At 42.3% G+C, this 27,937-nt stretch overlaps 1 protein-coding gene across 7 annotated transcripts in view; it reads right to left on the bottom strand.

Annotated features, from left to right (window-relative positions):
• Positions 1–240: 240 nt before the first annotated feature.
• RPGR (retinitis pigmentosa GTPase regulator) overlaps positions 241–27,937 on the bottom strand; it is a 64,882-nt gene continuing 37,185 nt past the window's right edge. Inside the window, exons 15-18 of one of the 7 annotated variants that reach the window (XM_039256499.1) lie at positions 21,737–21,850; positions 20,453–20,510; positions 18,825–18,913; positions 241–489 (exon numbers count right to left, since the gene is read on the bottom strand). In XM_039256499.1, coding sequence (XP_039112430.1) covers positions 397–489; positions 18,825–18,913; positions 20,453–20,510; positions 21,737–21,850 — 354 coding nt within the window. In that variant the 3' untranslated portion in view covers positions 241–396. Of the gene's footprint in view, positions 490–9,799; positions 10,425–16,210; positions 16,375–18,824; positions 18,914–20,452; positions 20,511–21,736; positions 21,851–27,937 lie in introns of those variants that run through there. The other 6 variants (XM_039256538.1, XM_039256481.1, XM_039256492.1 and 3 more) reach the window with 6 other exon arrangements.

The following is a 27,937-nucleotide window of genomic DNA, read 5'->3' as shown; positions in this document are numbered from 1 at the left end:
TCTCGAGGGCCGCGTTTCTCAACTGCAGTACTGGTGACATTTTGGGATGGGTAGTTCATTTTCAGGGGGGCTGTCCTGTGCACTACAGGATGTTCAGCAGCACCTCTGGCTTCTACCCACTAGATGCCGGCAGCACCCCCCCCGCCCCCGCCCTCCTTGTGGAAAAAAAAAAAAAATATCTCCAAATATCGGCCCCCTGGTGGAGACCGACTGCCTTAGGGAACACAAACCCGACGAATATTCCTTTTTGTCTCAAAATGCCTTTATTCATCTACATTTCTGAAGCCACTTTTCTCTGGACACGAAATTCTAACTTGACAGTTGTTTTCCTTCAGCGTATTAAAAAACGATCCTGCTTTCCTCCAGATTTCATGGTTTCTGTTGACAAGTCAGTTATTAAGTCCTAAGCGTTCCTTTTGAGGTAATGTAACATTCTTTCTGGTCACTTGCAATATCCGTATGTATAGTGGTACTGTGGGTGAAATGAACCTGTGACAGAAAGATGATTTACTTCTGATAACGAAACCGATGAGACCCCACATATACCCAAAAAGTAGCGAAGCTCTGCTACACACAGAATGGGGCTCACTGGGGAGAGCAGGGGCGGCTTCCCAAGCCTGTCTGCGAATGGTTTGAGAAAGCGGGGAAAGAAGAATGGCTTGGGATTTTTGTGGCAGTCAGGCAATGGGGCTGGACCAAGGGTTCTCACCTATAGGCCAAGGTTTGAACTTTGGTCTGATGCCAAAGGAGAGCACCAGGGCTTTCCTTAAACAAAAAAAACAAACAAACAAAAAAAAAGATTTTATCTTTAAGTAATCTCTACACCCAATGTGGGGCTCAAACCCACAACCCTGAGATGAAGAGTTGCACACTCTACCGAGCCAGCCAGGTGCCCCAACACCTGGGCCTTCTTACCAGCTTTCCCAGATGTGGGGCAGAAGGGAGAGAGGGTGAGGTGGGCTTAAGAGTTGCCAAGCAGCATGAAAGATAGGAGCCATACTCTATTACAAGGGTTAAAAGGTTTTTTATGGGGCGCCTGGGTGGTTCAGTCAGTTAAGCGTCCGAGTTCAGCTCAAGTCGTGCTCTCGTGGTGTGTGAGTTCGAGCCTCGCGTCGGGTTCTGTGCTGACAGCTCAGAGCCTGGAGCCTGCTTCAGATTCTGTGTCTCCCTCTCTCTCTGCCCTTCCCCCACTCACACTCTGTCTCTATCTCTAAAAATTCATTAAAACATCAAAAAAAATTTTTTTTGTTTTTATGAAGTGTATCGGTGTGGCTTTATATTTTCCTTGCGTGAAGTTTCTAGTGCTTCTTAAATTTTTAGGCTTTTGGTCTTGAAAAGTTCTCTGAGAAACGATTTCTTTAAATCGTACTTTGGTTCTATTTTCTCTTTTCCTTTTGGGATTCCAAATACACACATATTCAACCTTCTCACAGTACCACAAACGTCTCAACAACTCTTTTCTATATTTTGCATCCTTTTGTCTCTTTGTGCTTCAGTCTGAATAGTTTCTCTGGCCTAGCTTTCAGTTTACCATTTTTTTCCTGTCAATCTATTAAGCCCATATAATTATGTCTTAATTACACTGCTTGTATTTAGTTCTTGAATTCACATTTAGATTTAAAAAAAAATTTTTTAATGTTTTATTTATTTCTGAGAGAGAGAGAGAGACAGTGGGAGCAGGGGAGGGTCAGAGAGAGAGGGAGACACAGAATTAGCACAGAGCCTGGCGTGGGGCTCGAACCCACAAACTGTGAGATCATGACCTGAGCTGAAGTTGGATGCTCAACCGACTGAGCCACCCAGGTGCCCCACATTTAGTTCTTTTTTAAAAAAATATTTATTTTGAGAGAGACAGAGAAAGAGAGAGAGAGAAAGAACACATGCGTGTGTGTGGGAGGAGCAGCAAGGAGAGAGAATCTCAAGCAGGCTCCACACTGACAGGGCAGAGCCCAACACATTTGTTTTTTTAAAAATAGTTTCCATTTTCTACCAAAATTCTCCATCTTCTGTATTAATTCCTTGAAAATGTTAGACTTTAAAATTTTTTAACATTTCTTCCTTTTTGAGAGACAGAGTGTGAGCAGGGGAGGGGCAGAGAGAGAGGGAGACACAGATTCTGAAGCAGGTTCCAGGCTCTGAGCTGTCAGCACAGAGCCTGACCCGGTGCTCGAACTCACGAATCTCGAGATCACGCCCTGAGCCGAAGTCAGACACTTAACTGACTGAGCCACCCAGGGGCCCTGAAAATGTTAGACTTTAGAAGCAACCAATACCTTTTGTGAAAAGCAGCCCCGTGAGCAAGGCACATCTATTCGGGCTTCCTTCCTCCCAAATTATAGCCCCATACTATCTTCACAGCACTCTGATACTTTCAAATGCTTCCAATATATGTATTTGACCAACTATTCTATCTGTTCCCAGTGCCTGGGTGGTTTGAGCCACTTCCTAGGAATTACCAGAAGACTGCAGACTTGCTTTTAAAAAAATTTTTTCTATGTTTATTTTTTAGAGAGAGGGTGACAGAGACAGAATGCGAGCAGGGGAGGGGCAGAGAGAGAGGGAGACCCAGAATCTGAAACAGGTGCCAGGCTCCAAGCTGTCAGCACAGAGCCCGGCATGGGGCTTGAACTCACGCACCAGGAGATCATGACCTGAGCCAAAGTCGCACACTCAATCGACTGAGCCACCCAGCTGCCCTCAGACTTGCTTTAAAGCCTGGGATTATTTTATAAAACAATGGTCCCAGTTTGTCATGAAAAACAGATGATGAGGGAACTCTTTGAGATTAAGAGAGACTCAAGAGACAACCTAATATAATGCATGGACCTTGACTGATTCTCGACTTAAGTGAACCGGCTTCTAAAAGGTATTCCGGGAGGAACAAGGGAAATCTGAGTAAGAGATTGGGGAGAAAATAGCTGATATTGGAAAATTATTGATAACTTCCTTACACGGAAATGCTGGCATTGCAGATATGCACAAAAATCTCATTTTGAGAACTGTACACTGATGTGACTACGGTTGGAATGTCAGGATGTGTGGGTAGAGCATGGAACACAGAGCAAAGGGTAATTCACTGAAATCCACGTGAGGGGTTCATGGGCCTTAATGATATTTATCTTCCTACTTTTCTACATATTTGAAATGTCTCACAATAAATTTTTTAAAACACACAAGAGATTAATGTTACTAACCAGATTTCACGTTTAAAGTCTCTAGCTTTAATTTTGAAAGCTGTATAGCATCTGGTAATGAGGAAAATCAATCTTTACATCCATCTGAGGTTTTAAAGCTTTCCCAAACTGGTTTATACTTCTGTATAATTTTGTAATTCTTAATTACTATATGCAGTGAGTTAAATAATTATAAGAATTAAGGAGCCAATATAAGTCCGATGCCTAATTAGAAAATAGACATTATCCAAACAAATGAAATTAAACATTCCTATGCACAGAATTTTAATGATTTTAAGCAACTGACAGACTAAAACTTTTCATAGAAAACTTTTGTTATAAGAACCTTCATGCCCACAGGTAAAGTTCTGCAAAAATTTAAAAAGCAGCGTGCTACTATTTTGACAATTCAAAACAAATTATTTGTAAAGACTGATTATGAGGAAGTTCAATAGGTTTTCTAGAATATAAAAAAAAACATTTCACCTGGGGACAAATGTTTACCATTGACTGAACCAGCTAAGACTTTTTTCTTTTAAATTTTAACGTTTATTTATTTTTGAGAGAGACAGATAGTGGGGGAAGGGCAGAGAGAGGAGGAGACACAGAATCAGAAGCAGGCTCCAGGCTCTGAGCTGTCAGCACAGAGCCCGATGCGGGGCTCGAACCCACAAACTCCGAGATCATGACCTGAGCCTAAGTGGGATGCGTAACTGACTGAGCCACCCAGGCGTCCCCCCAGATAAGACTTCTTAGATAAAAATAAAAAGGTATACTGGGGTGCCTGGGTGGCTCTGTCAGTAAAGCGTTCTGCTCGACTTCAGCTCAGGTCATGATCTTGCCATTGGTAAGATCGAGCCCCACGTTGGGCTCTGCAGTGACAGTGAGACTGTCTTTCTCTGTCTCTCGAAGTAAATAAAGAAACTTAAAAAAGGTATCACCATTATTTATACATTTCTTAAAATTAGCTACAGCTCTCTGGTCCATGGCTAACCTTATTTAAGACACCTTACCTATCATAATAGACCTGTGTTATACAGGCCGGATGAAACTTGAAGAAGGTGGAACTATTTGGGAACGCAGCCTGGCCTGGACAAGTAAGTTTTCCTGCTGTAGGTTTAGTAAATAATTTTAGGGGTAGGAGAACATTTCCTGATATTTTCAGTATCAAGGATGTGTTGTGACATTATACCCAAGTATCACCTGCCACAATTGTTGGTGGAACTATTTATCGAAAGCCTGTCCGTCTGCGCTCTATTTAATGTAGCTTCTTCAAATTTAAACATTTCATTTTATTGTATTCAATATATTTATACTACGTTATGCCCCCAACATCTCATACTCCCAAGAAGGCTTATTGTACATAGGTATGCAACCAAAAACTGACCTCAGTGGAATGATCAGATCACTCTTCTCATTAATTCCTTTTTTAAAAAAAATTTTAACATTTATTTTTTTGAGGGGCAGAGAGAGAAGGAAACACAGAATCCAAAGCAGGCTCCAGGCTCCGAGCTGTCAGCACAGAGCCCAATGTGAGACTCAAACGCACGAGCCTTGAGATCTTGACCTGAGCCGAAGTTGGACGTTCAACTGACTAAGCCACGCAGGCTCCCCTCGTTAATTATTTAGCTCTCTTTTCCTGCTTAAAATCTATTATCAAACTAGGGGAGATTACAAATTAGATAAATCCAGGGCCCAATTAGTTTTTTCAACATATTTTCCTTGTGGACACATTTCTCTTGCCAAAATCATGTACTTTGTTTAGAAGGAAGGTCACGAATTGCTTCTTGTGGGCCAAAGTTGGCCTGCAGCGATGGCTTGGCTCTCCCTAACTTACATACATGCATGCACGTATATACATGCAAGCAAACGAGTTACCCATATAAAAACCCAGATTTCCACCTTCTTTTTAAAATGCTGAGAATCGGGGGCGCGTGGGTGGCTGTTGGTTTAGGGCCACACTTTAGCCCAGGTCATCATCTCATGATTTGTGGGTTCAAGCCCTGTGTTGGGCTCTCTGTGGACAGCTCAGAGCCTGGAGCCTGCTTCGGATTCTGTGTCTCCCTCTCTCTCCCCCCTCCCCCCCCACTCGTGCTCTCTGTTTCTCTCTCTCAAAAATAAACAAACATTAAAAAAAAAAAACAATAAAATGCTGAGGATCGGGCAGTACTGGGCGCAGTTTGAGAAGCAGGAATCACTATCTAGAACAGACGGCAACAGCTCCCACATGCATACCTGTTTAGCCTTTGAAAATACTTTAGTTACGCGACCCCTGGTTTAAATACGTTGTTTAATTCACTAAAATATCTCCATCATTCTTGAGATAAAGACTTTCCAACCTTCTGATTTCTCTCCTCTTTTTACTTACTGACTCCTTACTCTTACAAGGTAAAAAAGTAAACCACATTTTAAAGCCCTGTCTAAAAAAGATACTGTAAGCTTTTTTTAAGAACTACTATCAGATGAAAAATCTTTAAACCATGTGTCCTGGTGGCAAAAGGGAAATTTTAAGTATGGAAATGCTTTCAGTTTTGGCAGCCTCCCAAAATCAAAGCAGGCAGAAAAATGTTTAACTGAAACTCAGGAGCATAATAAAGAAATCAGTGTGGCTGCCTCCCCAAATAATTATTCAGAGTTTCACCTCTAACTCTACTGCCACTTGGGTCCCCGATGGTAAAGGTCCATGACAATAATTTTGGCTTCATTCTTGTGGCCAACGCTGATGATTATAAAACGGTTGGCCTAATTTTCTTTTGGATGCTTCTGCTCATGGAAAGACTTTCTTTTCCCTCTACGGATTTATAATGGCCTATGGGCAGAATTACACTGCAATCAACCATATGGTAGATACTTTAAAAAAAAAAAAAAGAGTTTAAACTTACACTGTGTATGTGCAAATTTCTAAGAAACAGATCCTTACCTAAACTCTGTGACTGTATGCGTGCTAATGTATGTGACAGCCATTTGACATTTAACACGCGCCCACCGTGCGTGGGATCCTGGAAAAGAGAACCGCCTGCTACAATTCCTGCTTTGAGGTAACTGGTGGTACATGAGATAGAAATCTCAGTATCCCAGAGTGCCCCCACTGAAGATACGTTTTCAGTAAAGATCCAGAATTTTGCAAGTCTTTACATTTTAGGAAAAGTCGTAGCAAGAATATACCAGGGTAGAGACTACGGACGACCGAGGATGCTTTGTGCGGTCTGTAGCTCGCAGCCTCAAGTCTCGCTATGGGTTGAATGGTCTCCTGGCAAAGATACTGATGTCCTAGGCGCTCACAATGTGGCGTTATTTGGAAAAAGAGCCTTTAAGGAAACAATCAAGTTAAAATGAGGTCAGCAGGGTGAGTTCTAATCCAATAGGACTATCGTGTCCCTACAGAAAGGGGAAATTTGGAAACGGAGACGGACACGCAGAGAACAAAGACAATGTGGAGACAATGCCATGTGAGGACAAAGGGCTGGAGTGATGGACATAGACGACAACGCCTGAGCCTATTCCAGAAGCTGGGAGAGGCTCCCGCCAGAGGGAGCAGAGAGAACCTCAAGTTCAGACTTCTGGCCTCCCGGACTATGAGACAGTCAATTTCTATTGTTTTAAGCCACGCAGTTTAGGGTACTTCGTTACAAAAGGCCTAGGAAAATCATGCAAGCACCTTTCCAGAACTGTACGGTTTCCTCATACATAGCAGCGCCTTAGAGCCTCCTGAGAGTTCCTTTTTCTTTAATGTTTTCACATGGATTCGCATGCTCTTTTATGATGCCTAAAAAGTTCTACCATCTACCATCACTGACATTTAAAAAAATTTTTTTAAATTTTTTTTAAATTTATTTCTGAGAGAAAGACAGGGAGACACAGAATCGGAAGCAGGCTCCAGGCTCTGAGCTGGCTGTCAGCACAGAGCCCAACATGGGGCTCGAACCCATGAACCGCGAGATCATGACCTGAGCCGAAGTCGGACGCTTAAATGACTGAGCCACCCAGATGCCCCTGACATTTTCTAAGTTAATATCCATTTAACATTTGGTTCAAAATAATCTGAACAAGGTCAGTGACCCCCTAAATGTTCAAGTCAAAAGATTCTATTTTCAAGTTCCAAAAAGGTCAGTAAAAGTGTCCAAAGCAGGGGGGCCTGGGTGGCTCAGTCAGTTGAGCCGTTGACTTTTCATCTCAGCTCCGGTGCTGATCTCACAGTTCGTGAGATGGAGCCCTGCATCAGGCTCTGCACTGACAGCATGGAGCCTGCTTGGGATTTTCCCCCTCGTCTCTCTCTGCCCCCCTCCTCAAAATAAATAAATAAACTTAAAAAAATGTCCAACGCAAATTTATTATATAGAGGAAAGAGGAATTAATAGAAAAGATAATGAAGATGAATAGTTTGGGGGGTTAAAAGAAATCATTTCACTTTCTATTAAGCTAAGGTTATTGGTAAATAGAATTCCTTTTATTTTTGAAACTAGTATAAGTTGATCGTTCTATTCAATTGTATCAGGGACTTTTCTGGCTTCATTTGAAGCGTTCTCAAATATGTGAGCTTTGTTTTTGGTTTGTTTAAGGTTAGCATCCACTGATCTCCTTTCCATCCATTTAGGAAACTTCGGTTTCTAAATTGCCCGAACAGCTCCGGTTGAGAATGCCGAATCATTCCCCATTTTCTCCCATTCACTCCCATGTAAGTGTGACTCTGTTTTCTTAGTTTGTGGCATCATATCTGTGCTCGGTTAGTATTTCTTCAAAGTAAAAGCCAGATATGAAAGCATAGTTGGAGAACCAATATAACAGAAGAATTCACGGCCCATGGGCAGACACCTGGTATGGTGTTCTTACGCGGCTTTTTAAAAAGGTATTTATTACTCCTACCACTAAAATGGACTCTCAGTGTTGATGATTCTCCACCAACCACCAGATTAAAGGCTGAACTCCTGCAGACGCGGGTCTCATGTACACCTCTTCCAAGCGCTTTGACTGAATCCTTCCCCTGGTCTGTAACCCGCCCTGTTCTCCTTTTCCAGAATCGGCCGCACGCCCGGCATGGGGGGAGGCTCGGAGAGGGCCCCCGTCACCCAGAGCCCTTGCCTCCTGGTCTTCCTGCCCTGCCCTCATGCTGAGTATGAGTGCGGCGTGTGGCTTGCTTCTAACCAACATGATGTGTCAACGGTGACAAAACACCACTTCCACGATTATGTGCCCTAAGACCGTGACCACTGTCTTGTTAGCAGCCTCTACAAACTCTCGTGCTGGCTCTGACAGTGGAAGCCACCAGCCAGAACGGACTTTTGCCAGAATAAAAGTGCTATCAGTTTCTATTGCTGCATAACAAATTATCGTGAAGTTAGTGGATTCAAACTACATTTATGTTTTATCTCGTAATTTTCCCATGTCAAGAGCCTGGGCGCTGCTGAGCGGGGTCCTCTGCTCAGGGCCTCACAAGGCTGCAGTCAAGGTGTCAGCCAGGGCTATGGTCTAAGGAGGACTGGGTTCCTCTTCCAGCCTCCCCGGTTATTCGCAGAATTCAGTGCCTCGCACTCGTAGGATGGCAGCCCTCACATCTCAGAGGCTTCCCACCACTCCCTGCCTCGCGGCCCTTTCTGTAATGTGGAAGTTTGCTTCTTCAAAGAGAGCATCTCCACCACTCTCAACTGTCTTCTTCCATCTCTCACCTGTAGTGCCTCTTTGAAAGGGCTCACCTGATTAGGTCAGACCCATCTAGGATTATTTCCCTTTTGCTTAAAGTTAACTGATTAGGAATTTTAATTACAGCTGCAAAATCTTTCACCTTTTGCATATAATGTAACCCAAGCAACAGAGTGGTATTTCATCATATTCACTGCCCACGCTCACGAGGAAGGGACCATTCAGGGTATGTACACCAGCCGAAGGGAACCCTGGGGGCCACCTTTGAATTGTGCTTACCACAACTGGCAGGCCTCGGTACCATCTGTGTGCTTCATCTCGCCCTGGCTCCTACACTTTACGTTTTGCTGAAGTATTCTTGCAATACTGTACTAGTACTATAGCGGCAGCAGCAAAATCAGAATCGCCTCCGTGTAATATTGACACAGAAGGGTATCTTGTAACATTTCAAAATCACATCTACTCTAGACTAGCAACCCTTTGCATGAAACAAGAACGGAGTCTCTGTTCCTGTCTTTCAATGGGGCAACAGTGACTGTCGCGGACCTCACGGCTCTAGCCTTCCTATGGGCCGCGGCAGCGCGCTTACCGCGGCCCCTGCTACAGACGGTTGGAGTGAGTGAGCCTGGCCGCGTCCCGCTCCGCTACGGTGGCGATCTGGGGCAGGTTCAACGCTCCAGACAGCCTCCCGCCCCCCCCCCCCCTGCAGTCTGCCACGCTCCCACGCCAGGTCCCCTCCCGGAACAAGAGTGGGAGGCAAAGAAACGTCAACAGTCTCTCCACAAAGATGGACTGTTGACACAATTGCGCTGATATTTTCTTTACGCGGAACGAAACGAATTTTGTGTCTCTCGGTATTTTAAAAATAAACAGGTTGGTTTACTTTTTTCTCGCCCCCATTCTGTCAACTGATAGAGAACTCCAAGTACCTCTTGATTTTATTGATAGTCACACATTTAAACAGTGGAAACGACCAGATATAGTTTATTAAAATGTGTTCATCGAAAACAATTTTGACTCAGTTTTGAAAAATTGCAAATACATTAAAAACTGTTACAGTGTCATGAGATTGCAAATATTGCCTTATGAAATTATAAAGAAATTGTTCAGTAAAAACTATGAAATATCTTAATTTCATTTCATTTATAAAAATATATATTTTATGCAACACTGAACAGTTAAGGCCATAGAATTTGAAGGAGAGTTTGAGATACACATCTTTTGAAATTGCTGGTCAAAAATATTAGCATAAATAAACACCAAAACTGGTCGTAATGTTGGAAATAAAACACACTATTAACTTCTGTCTTGAAAGGTTTGTTATCAGAAACTTTCCTTCAGAAGTCAGAATGGTTTTCAAGTATAAATTACAACGTGCTTGGTGGTCATGGAGATACAGCTGTATTATTATAGTATCGTACAAGACTTTGACCTTCTCTCCATACTTGGGGGTGAAGTATCCTGACGATTTTGCCCCATGTGGCTCTGGTTGGCATCTTTCTTATTGCGTTTAAAAGCTATTTGATCTCCTATTGGTTTTATCTCTGGGAGTGGCTCATTATTACTCTGCATACTTTTTTGACTCGTGAATGACATCCTTTTAAAGAGGAAAATCTAGAAAAAAACCCACACACACAAAGAATTCATTTCAGTAAGTGAATAGCCACTTAACAGAATTTAGGGGGGATAAGCTTCAACTAGTCTGAACATTATTTCATCACACCCTTACGGGGCGCCACACGTACCAAGAGACATTGCTAGTGTCCAGCAGCGCCTTCTTTTACCAATGGCAATCACGACTCTTCCCTAGTATAAGACCTTTCAGGGTCTAACCTGCAACACGGTCAGGGCCTTGGTGACACATGATCATTTTTCCTTAAAGAGCAAAGTCAGAATTGCACTTTGTTGTATTGTGACGAGGAAAAAAAAAAAAAAAGGAAAAGAAGTAGAGTATTAGGGAGGATTTCCCCATTCTTGTAGATCAGAACTTCCGGCCAAACGTTACTGCTCCCAAATGCTGGCTTGGGGGCCCAGGGGTCTGAGTAGGCAGCCAGATATATGGATCTGCTACTCAGGGGGGTCCGGGGCCACAAACAGGGAGAAGACACATAACAGCTGCAGAGGCGAAGGTTGACGCCATAACCCAGGATCGCAGGCACACAGGAAAGGGAGCAGAAGAAGAGAGACAGAAAGAGCCGCATGCGAGACACAGGCAGAGGAAGAGGCGCCAGCACTGGGGACAGAGCTCTGTAGGTGCAAAGTCAGGAAAGAGAGGCACCTCAGAGGCCAGGGAGGAAAATGTATCGAGAAGGGAGTGGCTAGCAGAACACAGACAGGAGAAATCAAGGGAGACAGATGATGACTGGAAGGCTGACTTATACCCTTTGAGGATTTAGTCAGAGAGAAAACAGGATTCCTGAAGAGTAATAGCCCAAATCTCCGTTGTGACAAGATGCCCCAAACAAAAAACAGGTAAGGACTTGGCTCGTTCGGAAACCAAAATGATGCAAGTAATGGCTTGCCGGTAGTCTTGAAGAAGGGAGGAACTAAAGTGAAAAGGCATAACCCAAAAAGTCAGAGTCTAGCTAGAAAAGCGTCTATGGACTACAATGGGGGAACTCCTCTTTTGTTTCTGCTATTGTACAGGAATCCCAATCGTGAAAATTCTGCTATTACAAGATATCAAGAAATTCTGAGTGAGTGTAAAAAATATAATTTCATAATGTGTATGGAAGTTCACAAAAAAAATGAAGGACAATCCCTGTGGGCCACAAAGTGAAGAGAGAGCAGGACGCCTCAGAGGTGAGCGAGCAATAAAATGGCATTTATTGATCTCACAACTTGGACTCACTTTGTTAAGCATATCTGATCTCATAAAATGTGGAAAACCGGGACTGAGACCCCTATATAAAGTGAGGACCCTCTAGGGACTATGCCCTTAATAAGCCCACCTACAAACACTGGGAGATGACAAAATAACATGTGTTATTTGCCCCTGGTCTAGGCTGTGAGGGAGGGAGAAGCATCTTTTCCTAGTGTGGGGCCGGGTTCCCGTTTACTTTACTGGTGCGGGTGAGGAACCCTTAGTGTTTCCGGAATGGTAACGCCCAGGAGGGGCAACGGAGGCTCAGACAAATTCTCTATGGTTGGATTTTAATGAAAACCTTCAAGGGTGTCTACAAAAAGCCTCGGCTGATCATGAACTCAGAATCCAAATTTCGAAACACATGAGGAAGCAAGACAGTACCAGCGAGTCAACCAAAGCAACGAACAGATTTGGATTCCTGAAGATGTCAGACATTGGAATAACTCAGTATACAACCATGCTGAAATTATTTAAAGGACCAGGATCCAAAACATGAGCACAAAACAAGATACTAGTTTTTAAAAGATCAGATCGATTTGAAAAAGAATCAAAAGAGAATTTCATTTCAAAATGAGAAAAATATAATCAATGAACACTCACCAGGTAGGTTAAAAAGATTAGTTTTAGCTGTAAAGAAACTATGGCATCCAAGAGCTCCGAAATATGAGAACTGTGAAATTCCCCCAAATATTACTCAGACACAGACAATGGGAAATTAACACTGAAAGGCATGGACAACAGAATGGAAAACTTCATACCAGGGGGCACCTGGGTGGCTCAGTTGGTTAAGTGTCCGACTTCAGCTCAGGTTATGATCTCGCAGTTCTTAAGTTCCAGCCCCACGTCAGGCTCTGTGCTGACAGCTCAGAGCCTGGAGCCTATTTTGGATTCTGTGTCTCCCTCTGTCTTTGCCCCTTCCCTCACTCACACTCTGTCGCTCTGTCTCTCTCTCAAAAATAAACATTAAAAAATTTTAAAAAAGGAAAAGTTCATATCAGAATTCCAAAGAGGAGGGAGGAAATATTCATATATACAATGGGTGAGAATTTTCTTAAACCGATGAATGACTTGAATTCTCAGAGTCAAGACTCATAAGGAATGAAAAGAAAGTTAAAGCAAAACAATTCACACATAGGTATCTGGTAGTGAAGTGAAGCACCTCAAAGGTAAACAATGTGAAAAACAGCCAGAGAGAAATGACAGATTATATACAAAGTTATCAGCAATTATACTAAAGCAAGTTTCTTAAAAGGAGCGACAGGAGCAGATACCAAGAGAAAATAACTGTCGCCCAGCCATCTCATCATTGATTTGCAAGGGAGCAGAAACCGAAAAAGTAAACCACAAAATAGACAGGAACATCCAAAGGATTTCTTCAGGGAGAAAAAAAGGATCCCAAAAAGGACATCTGAGATGTAAAAAGGAATGGTGAGTAAGAAAGTGGAAGAACAAATAATAGCAACATTTGATGGGTGAGGTCAAAAACTTAAAATACTTGATGATAACACGTAAAATGGGAAGCCAGGGGTGACAGGAGGGAAGACTCTTATAAGATTTTGCTATTATTTGGGGGGGAAAGAAAGGAACATTAATTAGCTTTAGATTTTAGGTATGTATGTTAAAAATTTTTAAAACGAAAATCCAGCTTGTAGGCCATTTGCAAGAGGCTCCTCTAAAACACAAGTCAAAGAATGAAAACAGATGTATCAGGCAAGAGCTAACCAAAGGAAAGAGAGCACAGCTATATTATAGCAGACAACACAAACTTTAGCATTTTGTAGGGATATCGAAGAATACAAATAGTGAGATGACAAATGTAAATGTAAGTGCATTAATAGATTAAACACAAACAGGCTCAGTGCTCCAATTAAAAGGCAGAGCTTGTCAGGTTAGATAAAAAAGCAAAACCCATCTAGATACTGCCTGTATCAAATGTACTTCAAATATGAAATCACAAATAGGTTAAAAGTAAAATGATGGAAAAAGATATAACATTATAAGTCTCATCAAAAGAAAGCCAGAATGGCTATATAATATCAGACCAAGCAGATTTCAGAGTAAAGATTATTATCAGGGGTAAAGAAGACCATCTCATGATGAAGGGGTCAATTAAGAGAATAGAATAAACCTAAGTGTTACAGAACCTAATTAACAGCTCTAAAATACATGAAGCAAAACCGAACAGAAGTACAAAGAGAAACAGACAAATCCACAATTATATTCATGGTTTTTTTTTTTTTTTAAAGCTTATTTATTTATTTTGAGAGAAGGAGGAAGAGAGAGAATCACAAGCAGGCTCCGCGCTCTCAGCCTGAAGCCCAGTGTGGGCCTCAAACTCCCGAATCGCAAGATCATGACCTGAGCCAAAATCAAGAGTCAGATACTTAACCGACTGAGCCACCCAGGGGGCCCTACTCAGGAATTTTTAATTCTTTTCTCTTAATAATAGATCTTACAAGTAGACAGCAACCCAGGAAGGATAGAAAATACGAAAACAACAACTGTCAACCACCTTGCTGCAATTGGTATTGATAGAACACTGCACCCAACAACAGTATTCTTCTCAATATTCTCAAGTGCACATGGAACACTTTCCAAGATGGACCCGATTCTGGGCCATAAAACAAGTCTTAATAAATTTAAAAGGACTCAAGTCATACTAACTATGTTCTCCAATCACCACGTAATTAAGTTAGAAATTAATATCAGAAACATCCAGGGAAAAATCCCCAAATAGTTGAAATTAAATAATTCATGAGTCAAAGAAGAAATCCAAAAGTATTTTGAACTGAATGAAAACGAAAACACAACATATCAAGTACTTCAGTGGAAATTTATAGCACAAAAAGCCTGTATTAAAAAATAAGAAACGTCTCAAATCAGTGACCTCAACTTCCATGTTAAGAAACTTTAGAAAAAGAAGAGCAAATTAACTCAAAGAAAGTAAAGGAAAGGAAATACAACAGTAAAACTGTGGATTGTGAGTAACTTGCTCTGCGAGTGTTCCACAAGACGAGCAAATATTTCTAATAAATGTTAACTTGATAAACGAGCGATGTCTTACAGTACGAGTAGTACATGCCAAATACCACAGGATCACAACTGAGCCAATGGTTCTTGAAATTCACTTGGATCTATGAGTGCCTTGGATTACAAGTGTGTTTCCGGAACTAATTACGCTCGCAAACCAAGGTTTTACTAATAAAGGTTAGAGTGGACATAAATAATATAGAAAACAATACAGAAAAATCAATGAAACCAAAAACTGGTTCTTTGAAAAGATGAATAAAAATGTTAAACTTCTAACCAGTTAATCAGGGAATAAATACAGAAGACATAGAATAAATGACAAAATCTGTGTTAAGACCTGTACACTAAACACAACAAAACATTGCTAAGAGAAATTTAAGAAGACATCCATAAATGGAATGGTATCTTCATGAATTAGGAGACTTAATATTGTTATGATGTTAATTCTTCCCAAATTTGTCTATACATTCTAAGCAATCCCAATCAAAATCCCAGCAGACATTTTTTTACCCAGTAAATGACAGACTGATTCTTAAACCTCACATGGAAATGCAACGGGCCTAGAACGGCCAAAACAAGTTTGAAAAAGAACAAAGTTGGAGGACTAACGCTTCCTAATTTCAAGACTTATTATGAAGCTATAGTAATCAAGACAGTGTAATACAGGCATAACATAAACAGGGGGAAGGAACAGAAGAGAGACTCCAGAAATATGCCCGCACATGAAAAAGTTAACTGATTTCTGTGAAGACGATTCAGTAAAGAAAGGGTCATCTTTTTTCAACACGTGGTGCTAGAATGATTGGATGTCCATATGCAAAAAAATAAAATAAAATAATTTCACTTCATACTTTTATCATATTAAAAATTCACTTAGAGTATTACTCAGCAATATAAAGGGATGAACTACTGATACATGCATGGACGGATTTCAAAATAATTGTGCTGGACAAAGGAAGCCAACAAGCTAAAAGAGTACATGGTGTAGGGTGGTCTCATTTATATAAAAATCTAGAACTTGCAAAATAACGTATGATAACAAAAAGTAGGCTTGCTAAGGATGGCAGGGGGTCAGGGGGCATAGACGGAGATCACAAAGAGGCACGAAGAACCTTCGGCCAATAATGGCACTGTTCACTCTCTTATGATTATGGTTTCACAGGTGCACACGTAATGTCAAGACTAACCAAATTATATACTTTAAATATGTGTGGCTTATTATATGTCAATTATACCTCAATAAAGCTATTTTTAAAAAGCAGGGGAGTCATGATTGGGTGGCCTGAGACCGTCTCAGGTTTCAAGCTTGGGAAACACTGGTAATGACAGGACACCATATGTGTAATCTACCTCGAAGTTTCCTCATAATACAGAGTAAAGCTAACCGTGTACTTGAGGCGAGCGCTCCTTTGTAGCTTGCAATGGATGAACAAGCATGTCATCATAGGAGAGAGAGTAACTAGGAAAGGCAAGAATTCACAAGCATATTTTTCTGGTGGAAAATTCTCATCTCAGCATCTTTTATTTACGGTAGTGACAACGAATAAAAAATCTATTGGCTTTTAACTGGCATGGGGGTCTATCCAGAGAATCTACCATGTTCCAGCTACTTTCTGAGGGAAGGCAGTGCATCTTTAACCTCTGAATCTGCAGCCTCTGGCCTTGTGCCTGGCACATTAATAGATAACCGATTAGTATATGCTAAATAAATACATGAATAAACTCATTTAAGCCAATAACACGTCTTTCTTAGTGGCTAACTGTGGATCCAAAAAATCAGCACTGACTACAGTTTGGAAAGGTATTATTTGGTAATTTCTAGATACAACAATCACCTAACAAAAGATCTCTGGCCCCAGGTAAAATCATAGGTCATAGCCTATCTATTGGAAACATTTAAAATCACCAAAACAAAATTCAGTGGTGAATTCTGTTTTGTAGATGCCAGGAGTACAATTCTTTCTTTTTTTTTCTTTTTAGATTATCTTTGGGATGTCTAATTACCTGGGGTAGTGGGGGGTGGAGTGGGAATGCAAAATCTCAAACACATGTTTCTTTTGATAGGAGTTAAGGCATCATTTATTTTCCAAGTTTTAAAAACTGTCTGATTTGTTTGGCTCAGATAGTATAAAAAGGTTAGAGACACTCACTATAGATTAAAACAGGTCATGTGGGAATGACTGGAAGAAAACCTCACCTAAATCATCTATTTCCTTTTTAAAATATGTAGAATAACAGTATAATCTTTAAGTAGGAAATAGATTTATTACTGCTTGACTTTTGAAATATGATTTTCATTACTTTCTTTTCTTTAACCAAGGACATGTGCATTTACTGAAATAAGTTTTCCACTAGATGTCAATGAGAATTTAAGCAGAATCCAAGTTTAAGACTGAATTCTTCAACCTGGCACCTGCGGCCCACTGTATCCTGGCCTGACCTCACCTTTGTCCTGTCCCCTGGCGCTGGCACCCGGGGGGGTTCCCTGCTTGGCCTGCTCACACAGGAGGGGCCACACTGCCTCCCACATGGCATTCCTTCTCTGGCTCGGCCCCCTCTCCTAGTGCTAAGTATCCAAATCCTACCACCTATGAGCGACTGCAACGCTTAAGACTGGAGAGCCTGAAAAACTCTTGAAACTCAGTCACGTATTCCAGAACACACAGTTCCATTTGGTCAGAGGTATGTTTCAAATATTTCTGCTGCCTCATTTTGCTTTTCCTCTTAGGCTCCTCTGTCTCCTGACTCCTTTACTTTTCATCTTCCTCCCTCACATTTCATTTCCTTTTCCAGAGTCTTTCCCTGAGCTTTATAATTGGAAAAACGTCTTCGCGGGACTGCTATGTAGTAGAATATCTGGTAAATGTTCTTTTACTGGACAGAGAGTCTAAAAAGTCCCTAACACTTGATCCGATGTGCTGAGGATACAAATTACACTTCTGAGAAGGACAGTAATTCTGAAGTATCCTTTGAGCTGGGTCACAACTCTTTCTTGGAAATGACAATCTAAACAGAAGGCCATTTTCAGCAGGGTAAGAATATTCACGAAGTAAGTTTTAGTCCAAGATAACACCGGGGAACCTGTGCCGGAAGTTGCCCTGAAAGGAATTTTGGAGTAGCAAGAGACAAGCTGCCTACTGCTCTAAGGGCTGCCGCTGCTTTTACCTTCACCCTGTGCTCTTTCTCACTTCCTTAAGCTTTACAGTTCACTGCCAACCAAAACTGTTTGCTGGGCATTTACCATGTACCAGGGACAGTGCTACTTGCTACAGATCCACTGGAAAGCAAAACAGAAAATAGTTTCTATCCCCTGAAGTGGCAGGCCCGTGGAGAGAGAGACAGTCATAAAGCAAATAAGCATACACTCAACTGTGCAACTGCCAGTTAGGATAAATGCAAAGAAAGGACAAGAAAGGGCTGTTACGTGAGAGAGCAGTAAGGCGCCCTAACGTACCTCAGTGCAGCTGGTCACAAAAGGCCTCTATGTAGCAATGGCTAACTTAAGCCCAAACCTGAAGGCTGAAGAGGAATTACCAAGGCCTTTCATTTACCTTTTATCCACATTTTCTCCTAACACTTCTACTCTGAAATGTGGCCTCATGATTAAAGAAAGTTCTTCTACAAGTGGAAGAAGTAACTTCCAGAAAGCAGCGGCACCTCCATCAGGCTGTTAGCAGCCCCAGAACAGGCACTGGGCAGGAGGGGCTGGAAGAGCCGGTTGCGAGTTCTCCTAAGCCCGGGATCTTGAGTTTTGCACTCAGCCTCTCTAATTCTCGATTTTGCCTTACTTTCTTTTAGACTCTCATGATTATACTCTTACGATTCAAGCAGGAAAGCTCTTTTGTGTTATCTTTTACCATAAGTCGAATCAGCACGAGTGGGATTACTGAAAGGAACATGCTATTAAATTCTGGCAGGGCACCCTGACTCACCCTCAAGTCCAGTAAATAAACACGCGTGTTAAAGTGTCAAACAGTGCTTGAAATCCTTCCCATGTTTTGGGGCCTTAAAAACCTCATATTAAAGAGTTAAATTATGTGGACCACCATATAAAAAGGACGAGGAGGCAATTCGATACTTTGGTCTTAACACTAAAATGAAAAATAAATTTCACTTACCTTCATTGATTTTTTTGGGTCTTTCCTTGCCGATTCAGTGTCTTCCAGGACTTCTGGAGAACTGCTCTTTGCACGGTCATGCAGACTCCCTACAAAAGGATATATTTAGAAATACTTTTTTTTTTCTAAGTAACGGAAAGAAGAAAGGTCCTGACGCCCTCAGCGCATCTCCATCAAGCCTGACTTAAGGGATAAATACTAAAGAGGGCGTGGCGCTGGAGCACAGGACAAGGTCTACGCTGCATATTTCCTGAAAGACTGATTTAAGGGAAAAAAGCCCAGAATGATCTGAGCGACGCTGTAGACATTTGCATGACCAGTACCCAGACATAGCTACAAAGGTTAAGTGTTAGGAAAGACTTCCGTAAAATATAAAGTAGCTTTTTTAAATTAAATTCTTTGCACTCAAATGGACATGTTACTTTTTAGTGTTTCAAACTGATCTATGTGTTATATAGTTGAAAAATGACTTTTTATTAAAATTTTTTAATGCTTATTTATTTTTGAGAGAGAGCGAGAGAGAGTGAGCGAGTGGGAGAAGGGCAGAGAGAGAGAGGGAGATAGAACCCGAAGCAGGCTCCAGGCTGAGCTGTCAGCACAGAGCCCGACGCGGGGCTCGAATCCACCCCGTGGCCTGAGCCAAAGTCGGATGCTTAATCGACTGAGCTACCCAGGTGCCCCGAAAAATGATCTCTTAAATACACTCTTGAAGCATATGCACTCCTTTAATTTTATATTGTCAACTACTTAAATCTTACTTGTAATTTATTTTTAACACTTTAGACTACATGCTAAAAAAACTTACAGATGATTAAATATTTTAACATTTTCCTTAAAATATTCTAAAACTACTCTTTCTGCAGAAGTCAGAAGGAAAAAAGTAGTAAGGGAACTATTCTTCCTTCTGCCTAAGTTCAGATCAGATATCCACTGCTATGAATGGTTATTTTCAATGAGAACACAGCAAAAAGCACACTTTGATGCGATGGTGTGGAAACATGATATAGAGGTGGGCTGTACAGCAAAAAGAGATAGAATGTAGGTCTCAAGGGTAACCACAGTCCTCTCTATTCTGTGGCAGCTGTTCTGACACCTACAGCCAGGCTTGGGGAAGGACCTGTCTTAAATGTCCATGATAAGATCAAAGAGTCAGGTCTGAGCTCTGGGGGGATGTGAGGCGAGTGACGGCGGTGGCTCCAGGCCAGCCTGATCATTAGCAATGGGGTCTGGCAGTGCCCCACCGGGCATATAAATCGAGATGTGGGACAAAAGCCCAACTACTACTACTGACTGAAAAAGAAAAAAAGGCAGTGAAAAGGCTGTCCTAAACCACTTAACGCTGACACAGTAGCCATGAGTGATGTGAATATTTTATGTGAAGAAGTTGTGGTGGTATTAATGAGAACAAATAAGCCTGTTGTCACATTGATTTCATAGCTTGTTATGAGAGTCAGGTGACAGTAAAGATAAAATAGAATACAGGCGTAAAAGGTTTAACGACTTAGTGACGGCATATACGCGCACACGTGTGTATGTACGTGTGTGTGTGTGTGTGTGTGTGTGTGTGTGTGTGTGTTTAGGTATCTAGTCTTTTGGAAGTATGCTTTTGAAGTTAAATGTGTTCACACCTTTTGGATTTTCATTGTATTCACAAAGAGCTCGTTCCTCTTGGTTGGTTTTCTCGTCCTATAAGCGATAAAGAAACAATGTAATAAAAAACATAACTGAGATGGCCTCGAAAATGTCTTCCTGGATTCAGGCAGGGGTTCTCGAGTCCGCCTCTAGCAAATAACATAAACAGGCAACTACTGCTTCACTTTGCTGGGCTTTTGCTTTAGATGTGGAGTCCCTTCTAGCTTAAAGTTCTATGATTACAAAAAGCTGCACGATTCTACTCAAAGAAGATTCAGGAATGTTAGTTGGTATATGAATTAGCTCAACATTTTATGCCGTCAGACTGGAGTTTAAGGAATTCAATGTTAAAGAGTTTTACGGATCCCCCCCTACCTGGAGCTCATAAATATTCCTTATAAATCTGTCCCTCCCTCTGAAAGAAAATAGCAATTGCTAGAACATTTTTTTTTTCTCAGTGAGAGGAAGGAGTCTTGAGAAAGAAAATGACCTCTACAGCACAATCCCATTTTGAAAATTAAAAACACACGGATGTGAAACAACACACGTTTTATAAGGGGTACAGACACTGAAACTGAAACTGAATCAATATAGTGTCATTGAGTTTGGGTTTCTGAATTCCACGCTTGTGAAATTAATGCAGAGCAGCGTGAGCGAATGAATGATTTCAAACCTACCAAAGGTCTCCTAGCAGTGACACTCTTGGACAAAACTGCCAAAAAGAAGAGATGTTTCTGGCATTCCTAGCTCCACTCTCAGGCTGACATTCTTCCTCGGTGACAGCGCCTCCTCTGCCTCCTATAAACCCTTTCTTCTATGCCATGTCGGTGCAGAACTGTTCACAGCCTCCAGCACTGCTGTGAACAGCATTCACTTAAACACATACGTGTAAACACGTGCTTGTATGTGTGCACGCGCACACGTCCCATTTCTGCCACTTGAAAAGGGCTCCTAACTTTGTCATTTCATCCTGTTAGGGAGCCAGTGCTGAACCTTTCCGGTAATTTCTCAACAGTGCACTATACCAGCCCGTATCAGTTGATTTCCACTCAAGCGGGGAGCAGAATGCCACCAAGAAGTGTGGAAAGTGTCAGAAACAAAGTGTGCCTAAGTCATCAAGTTACCAAAATCTTTTCCTACAGCACATGAACGAAGGTGTTCAGAGAAGTATTTCTGCTGGCCTCTGCCCTCTGCAGTGGCCACGGAGCCCCATGCTTTCTCTTAGGCAGGATGTCAGGGTTTAAGCACATATCCTCATACCTTTTCAGTGGAGTCAATACCTTTTCAACTGAGTTGTCACGGGTTTCAGCTGCAGGAAACTTTTTCTCGTCTTCCAGATACTCATCAATTTCACTCATGTCCTCTAGCTCTTCAATTTCTGAAAATTCATGATCCTGTATCAAAAATGACAATCAGGGAAGAGTTAACATTTTCTTCTTTTCAAAAAAGGCATTTGATATTGCTGTCATAAATAACTTATACCATTCTCAAGGAACACATAGAATGTGGATTGAAATGCTGAAGTGAAAGAAATAAAAGGCTGCATAATCTATGATGCATGCCAAGTTACTATATTACCAGGGCTTTTTATGCACATCGTTCTATTTCAACATTTTCAATGGCTAGGATTTCCAAAATTCTATCTGCGTCTATGACAAGGTTAAACTGGGGGGAAAACTAAATATGCTTTCTGAGCTATCTCAGAAGAATGCTTTTAAACTTTAGAGAAGTTAAAAAGCTTTCTACTGTAGCATTATAGCATGACCACATCTATATATTATATTCACTTTCCAAAACATAGGGATTTAAAATCACTCTAGAAGTGCAATTCACTGATATTCACAGAGAGAGAGAGAGAGAGAGAGAAGTATAATTACTTACATTCCAGGAAGAAGATAAAGGGACGTAGGCAGTTTAAATGGTCTGCTCTTGGTTAGTTAAAGCAGAGGGAAAACCAAACAGAGGCAGAACTTAGTCCATCTGGCTCCTGTCCAACTAATCCAAATTATAAGACAGCCTGCCTATAGATTTGGGTTTTTTTTTTTAATTTTTTAATGTTTTTATTTATTTCTGAGAGAGAGAGAGACAGTGTGAGCAGGGGAGGGTCACAGAGAGAGGAACATACAGAATCTGAAACAGGCTCCAGGCTCTGAGCTAGTTGTCAGCATAGAGCCCGATGCAGGGCTCGAAACCACAAACTGTGAGATCGTGACCTGAGCTGAAGTTTCTCATGGTCACCTTCCTAGTGGCTATTTGGCTACGGATAAGCCGGACACCCAAAGGAATCTTTCATGGGTAGTTTGAAAATAATACTTCTAATAATTAACTCACCTCTCTTCTGGCAAAAATACAGAATGTGAGAGTTCAGGCTAGGGAGAGGATATGTTTAGATTTCACACCTTATTAACGGATGTACGTGGCATCCTCAGGCCAGTAGCAATAAGGGTGTGGCCTAACAGCACTGCCACTAAGGACAAGCAATCTGGAAGCGAAGTCTTCAAATTTAAAAGAGTTTCAGAAGTTGCTCTGGGTGGGCTTGACTTAGGTCAAGCAAAGGTCGGTGCTTGTGAGAGGGCAACGGGGAGAGGAAAGCGGGTGCCAGGGTAGACAGGTACATTAAAGGATGCGCTGTACCTTTAGGTTGGGTAGGGTTAACGACAAGGTAGCTACCATTTGCCAAGAATTTCTAAAGCTTTCTTTTTTGTTCTAAGCGACTTTATTGTATATTATGCCTAGCCATAAGTACATTATGAGTAGGTGAAATGACCAGAGACTACCCTGGAGGGGAATGGGAAGCAGGATTACTATATTTAAGACTGATGGCTGATGGACAGAGGTATTCATGAATGTACATAAATGAAGGCCAACTAGAAAAGAACAGTGTTCCTGAGACAGAGAATTTCAGACTCTGTCCAACTATCTCCCAGAGGAAGGGTCAGTGAGTTGTGTTCTAGCAAAGTCCTTTTCACTTGGAGAGTTCCACTAGTTTAGCATCTGGTTCAACTCGTCATGCCAGTTAACTAAGGTATCAATATAACCATAGGACAACATCATGCAATTGTACAAAGGAACATGAGATTTTATCCTATTTTAGAAATAAGCAAAACACTCATCTCTTATATTGAACTATAAATTTACTCATTAACTTTATGAAAATCTGCAACAATGAACAACTGCTGAATGATATCATCTTCTAATTTGCGAAAGCTCTTAGAAAACATTTTCACTAGAAACCACATCAACTGTAGCACGTTGCACTTAAGCACATTGAAAATTAATCTACTCACATCTGGACAACTACTTTAAATCACATACAGTACTTACCTTCAAACCGAAACAATTTAGGAGAGATTGGCAGAATACTATCATTTTACAAAGAGAAAGGGTAAAGTTTAAATACATTCTTGTCACCACAAGCACATAAGACATAAGGCAGTCTAGAATGGTGAGTGGAAAACACATGCTATGTTGGGACCCCAGTAAAGAAGCAAATGGGCCTGGCTCCCACAAGACAACTGCTGTCCCACTGGTCAGACACAGCACAAGCTGCTGCAGCCTGGGATCTGGCCCAGGGCCACGTGTTTTACATTCCTTATGAAAAATACCAAGAAACCAAACGTTCCTCATGAGGTGTCACTTTGCTTAAGAGTACGATCACATTGCATACTTGGAAAACTAGAGGTTGCCATCAGAAACTGGCATAGTGGTCACCCTGGGGGGAGGGGAAATGCCTGTAAGAAGGTTGAAGGGGAGCCACGAGGGAGCTGACAGTGTGCCCTTCCTTGATCTGGATGTTGACTATACGTGCAGGTTCAGTTTGTGGAAGATACACTGAGCTGGATATACATGCACGAGATTCACTCTTTTCAGTATGTATTATACTCCAAAAAAGGGTTTTTAAAAAAGTTTTGAAAAGATATTGTAAAGTGTAAAATTTTGTGCTAGGATTCTGGATTGGTGAGATGCCTCGATGTCACGTAGGGCGATGTTTTCCAACAACGTAAGTAGAGCACAAAACGTTGTATCTGTATCATACTAGGTGGGCAAGTGTATAGTCTAACATCTCAGTTTCAAAGTTTTTTAGGACAAGAAGGGTTAACATGTAAGTTCGTGTTTATACTACCCTAGAAATCACTGAGGCCTGAGGAGAGAAGGAAGGGCATTCAACACAAAGACCTAACTACTGCTTTCCAAGCTCTGCTCCATCAGTTATGGCCTGAGCAAGGTGCCTAATTAATATATTTTACAGTCTCTCTGTAAAATGGGAGGATGATACTAGCAACACCTACCTCGGAGGGTTCATATCAAGATGAAAAAGATGACTTACAGAGAAAATAACAAAAGCAAACAATAAGTATCTGCATAGAAACAGAAGTGATTTAAAAAATAAATATATGCGATTTTAAGACTCCCTGGTGTACATTGAGGCCTACCGATCCAAAAAAACCAAAACCAAAACAAAACAAAAAACCCAAAATGGTTGGACACGTTTGCACCATAATGTCCCAGAACTTATCACCAGAAAATGGTTCATTTAAGGTGTACACCCATTTGTTCTACCCTCTTGCACACATCCCTTTATCCCTGCCGGGAGCCTGGCAGCTAGAGCAGGCAAGGCGAGAAGGCAGGACCGGTCCAGGAGCAGCCCAGGATGACAGGGAAGTGGAGGCGCCAGTCTGACTGGGCTGTGGGCCGGTGCTGCCTCAGGTTTCCAAGAGAAGTTCGCAAAACACGGTTTCGGTATAAAATTTCCGGGTATTTCAATGTTGGCAATGGACTCAAATGTTAAAAAAAAAAATCACTGTGTATGCCAAACAAAGTCAGTCTGCAAGCCAGAGCACACCTATGGACTCCCAGGTGGGCCTCCAAATCATCAGCTTCTCATGTCACTACTTTGTAATCCCCAGACTTTTCCTTCTCTCTCTGCACCAATCCCTGAGCTCACTCCTAACCCGGTATCTCTACCACCAAATCCATTCTGGTTGGACTCTGACAAGCAGGCCTGCAACTGTCAATCTAATGCTCGGCATACAGAACCTCTTGCTGGTAGGCAGTTTCATGTGCTGAGTTATTCTTTAATCTATCTTGATTAAAAAAAAAAACAAAAAACAGTAGGATACAGGGAAATCTGTTGTCCGGTAGCAGTGATGACGCCTAACCGTGTGAGTACCGTTGACTCTCACCATGCTTCAGACGCTGAGGGGCACGGATGACCCGTGGATGGTGTGCAGAGGTTCACTCTACCCCATATTGAAGAGTTATTTATCATTATTGTTAACTCACTCCGTTCCCATAGATCTACTGTCTTAAGTCAATTGGGGGGGGGGGGAGGTAGCTATGTGGTATTTAAACAGAAGTCAGGTTCACAGGACTAAATTCATGCACATCTGTCAGTGATCAGGAGATTTGTGAGGGTAGTTCTGCACCTGACTTGATATGGTCAGAGGGGACAGAGTGACACAGGTTGCCATTTGCTGAATACCTCTAACATGTTTCATGTGTTAACTAATTTAACTACCCAAAGACCCTTCCCTTTCTAAAAAGAAAGAAATAAGCCTCAGGAAAGTTGAAAAGAGAAGAGAAGAGAAAAGAAAAAAGAAAAGAAAAGAAAAGAAAAGAAAAGAAAAGAGAAAAGAAAAGGAGAAAAGCTCTTCCAGGTGTTTACACAGCTAATGTGTGAAGGGCTGGGGTTCTGAATCCAGGCCTATCGGGTGCCAGGGCCCAGGCTCTTTCCCAGCTCTGCCCGAACAACGCGACGACCAGAACTGCTGCCCTCAGAGCTGTTCCCCTCACGTGCTGAAATTCAGGGGTCTGTAGGCTCTTCCTTTTTGTTGAGAAGCTCGCTTCAACAACATCCTATGCTGACGTACCCTCGTGTAGAGTCATCGCAGGTAAAAGTCCAAGATGGTTTTCCCAGGGCACCGAGACCCCGATCCTATTTCTCTGCAGGGCAGGCCTCCTGGGGCGCCCGCCCAGCCTCTGCCCTGCCTCCGCCAGACCTCTCTGCTGCCCTCTGCCACTGCTTCCTTGGCTGGAGCGGCACCTCCCTTTCCTAGAAAGTGTTCCTACCCAGCCTCCTTCTCAGACTTCCCTCGCTCAACGTCCGCCTTACCTACTGATGTTTCCTCAAACTCCGTCTTCAGTTCTCTTCCCTTCTCATACCACGAGTGCCGTCTTCTCTCACTCAACTCCATGCTTTTCTCTCCCCATAAAAGCTGGCAACACCCAGCCATCTCCCCTGAGCTCCAGGCCCAGACACATACCTGTCTGCTGAACACCTCTGGGATCAACAGGCCCCAAGCAGGCTCCTAAGTCTGCCCCTACTCCTCTGTTCCCAGCCGTGGCGAATGGCACACGTTCCACCCGGTTCTTCAGGCACAAACAGGAAAAACCTGGCCTTTCCCCTCCCTCCAAGTTACATCTCTTTACTAAGCCCTCCAATTCTCTCCCTAAAGTTCTTTTGATAGCACATGACACCAACTCTCTGTCCACGCCGTCCCAGTTCAGCCCCTCTTCTGTCTCTGTCTGGTCCCCTAGAGCTGCGTCCTCACTGGCGTCCCCGGCTCCGGTCCTCTTCCTCTCCGACCCACCCTCCACACCGCTGCCAGAATGTTACAAAGGGCCAAGTGTGATCTTCTTAATCTTGCTGTTGAACCACTTTCATAAACACATAAGGCCCCCTGCCTCTGTATCCAGGACCAAGAGACCCTCTAGGCTGCGGGCCCACTGAAACACGCCCCGTGGCTCCCAGCCTGGAAAGCCACAGATCTGTTTTCAGATCACAGCTGTGTGTTTGCGTAGTCCTAGCTAAGAACACGGGGGTACGAGGGGACGAAAGGGCACTGTTAAGCCACCATTAGAGGCAGAGTTAGAGGAACTCTTTTTACCTGGTGTTCTTTCAAGAAATCTGTACCTACCTAATGTCCCTGACAGGTAACAAGGCCACGGAGTTGGACTATAAGCAGCCCTCATTTCTTGACATCTACCTGATTTCGGAGAGCTTCTGTTCTGTTTTTGGTGCTTAGGTACACACTTATTGGTTGAGTGAACCGTAGGCAACCAAATATGAAGTTGTAGGCCAGGTACAGAGGAAGGAATGAAGGAAGGAGGAATTACAGCACCTTCCTCTACGGCAGCCTTTTGCCTTTACAGATGCGAAGAGCAAGTTTACGTCTATAACGAAGTAAGAGAAAACAGCTCCGTGCACTCACCTCAAGAGCTGCTCTTCGGCAGCTGCAGACGTTCGAGTGGAACTCCTTTGTAGCTTCCCTTAAAGTACTGTTCTGCCAGAGTCCTCCTTGCAACTGTAACTCAGTGGACTCTGCATCCACAACTCACACTGGCCTCGGTACTGGTCAGTGACAGACCATAATCAAAGCTTGATCAACCAGCAGGTGGGAACGATACGGAAGGGAACGGGTTATTCCAAACGATTTAACCTAGTACTAATTCCCATCTCCAGACGCCTAGGCCTGTGCTCT

The sequence above is a fragment of the Hyaena hyaena genome, unplaced genomic scaffold (assembly GCF_003009895.1).
Source record: "Hyaena hyaena isolate Hyena2069 unplaced genomic scaffold, ASM300989v1 scaffold_12, whole genome shotgun sequence".
NCBI classification, from domain to species: Eukaryota; Metazoa; Chordata; class Mammalia; order Carnivora; family Hyaenidae; genus Hyaena; species Hyaena hyaena.
The sequence above is the reverse complement of the archived record's forward strand: the minus strand, read 5'-3'. Positions and strand labels throughout refer to the sequence as shown.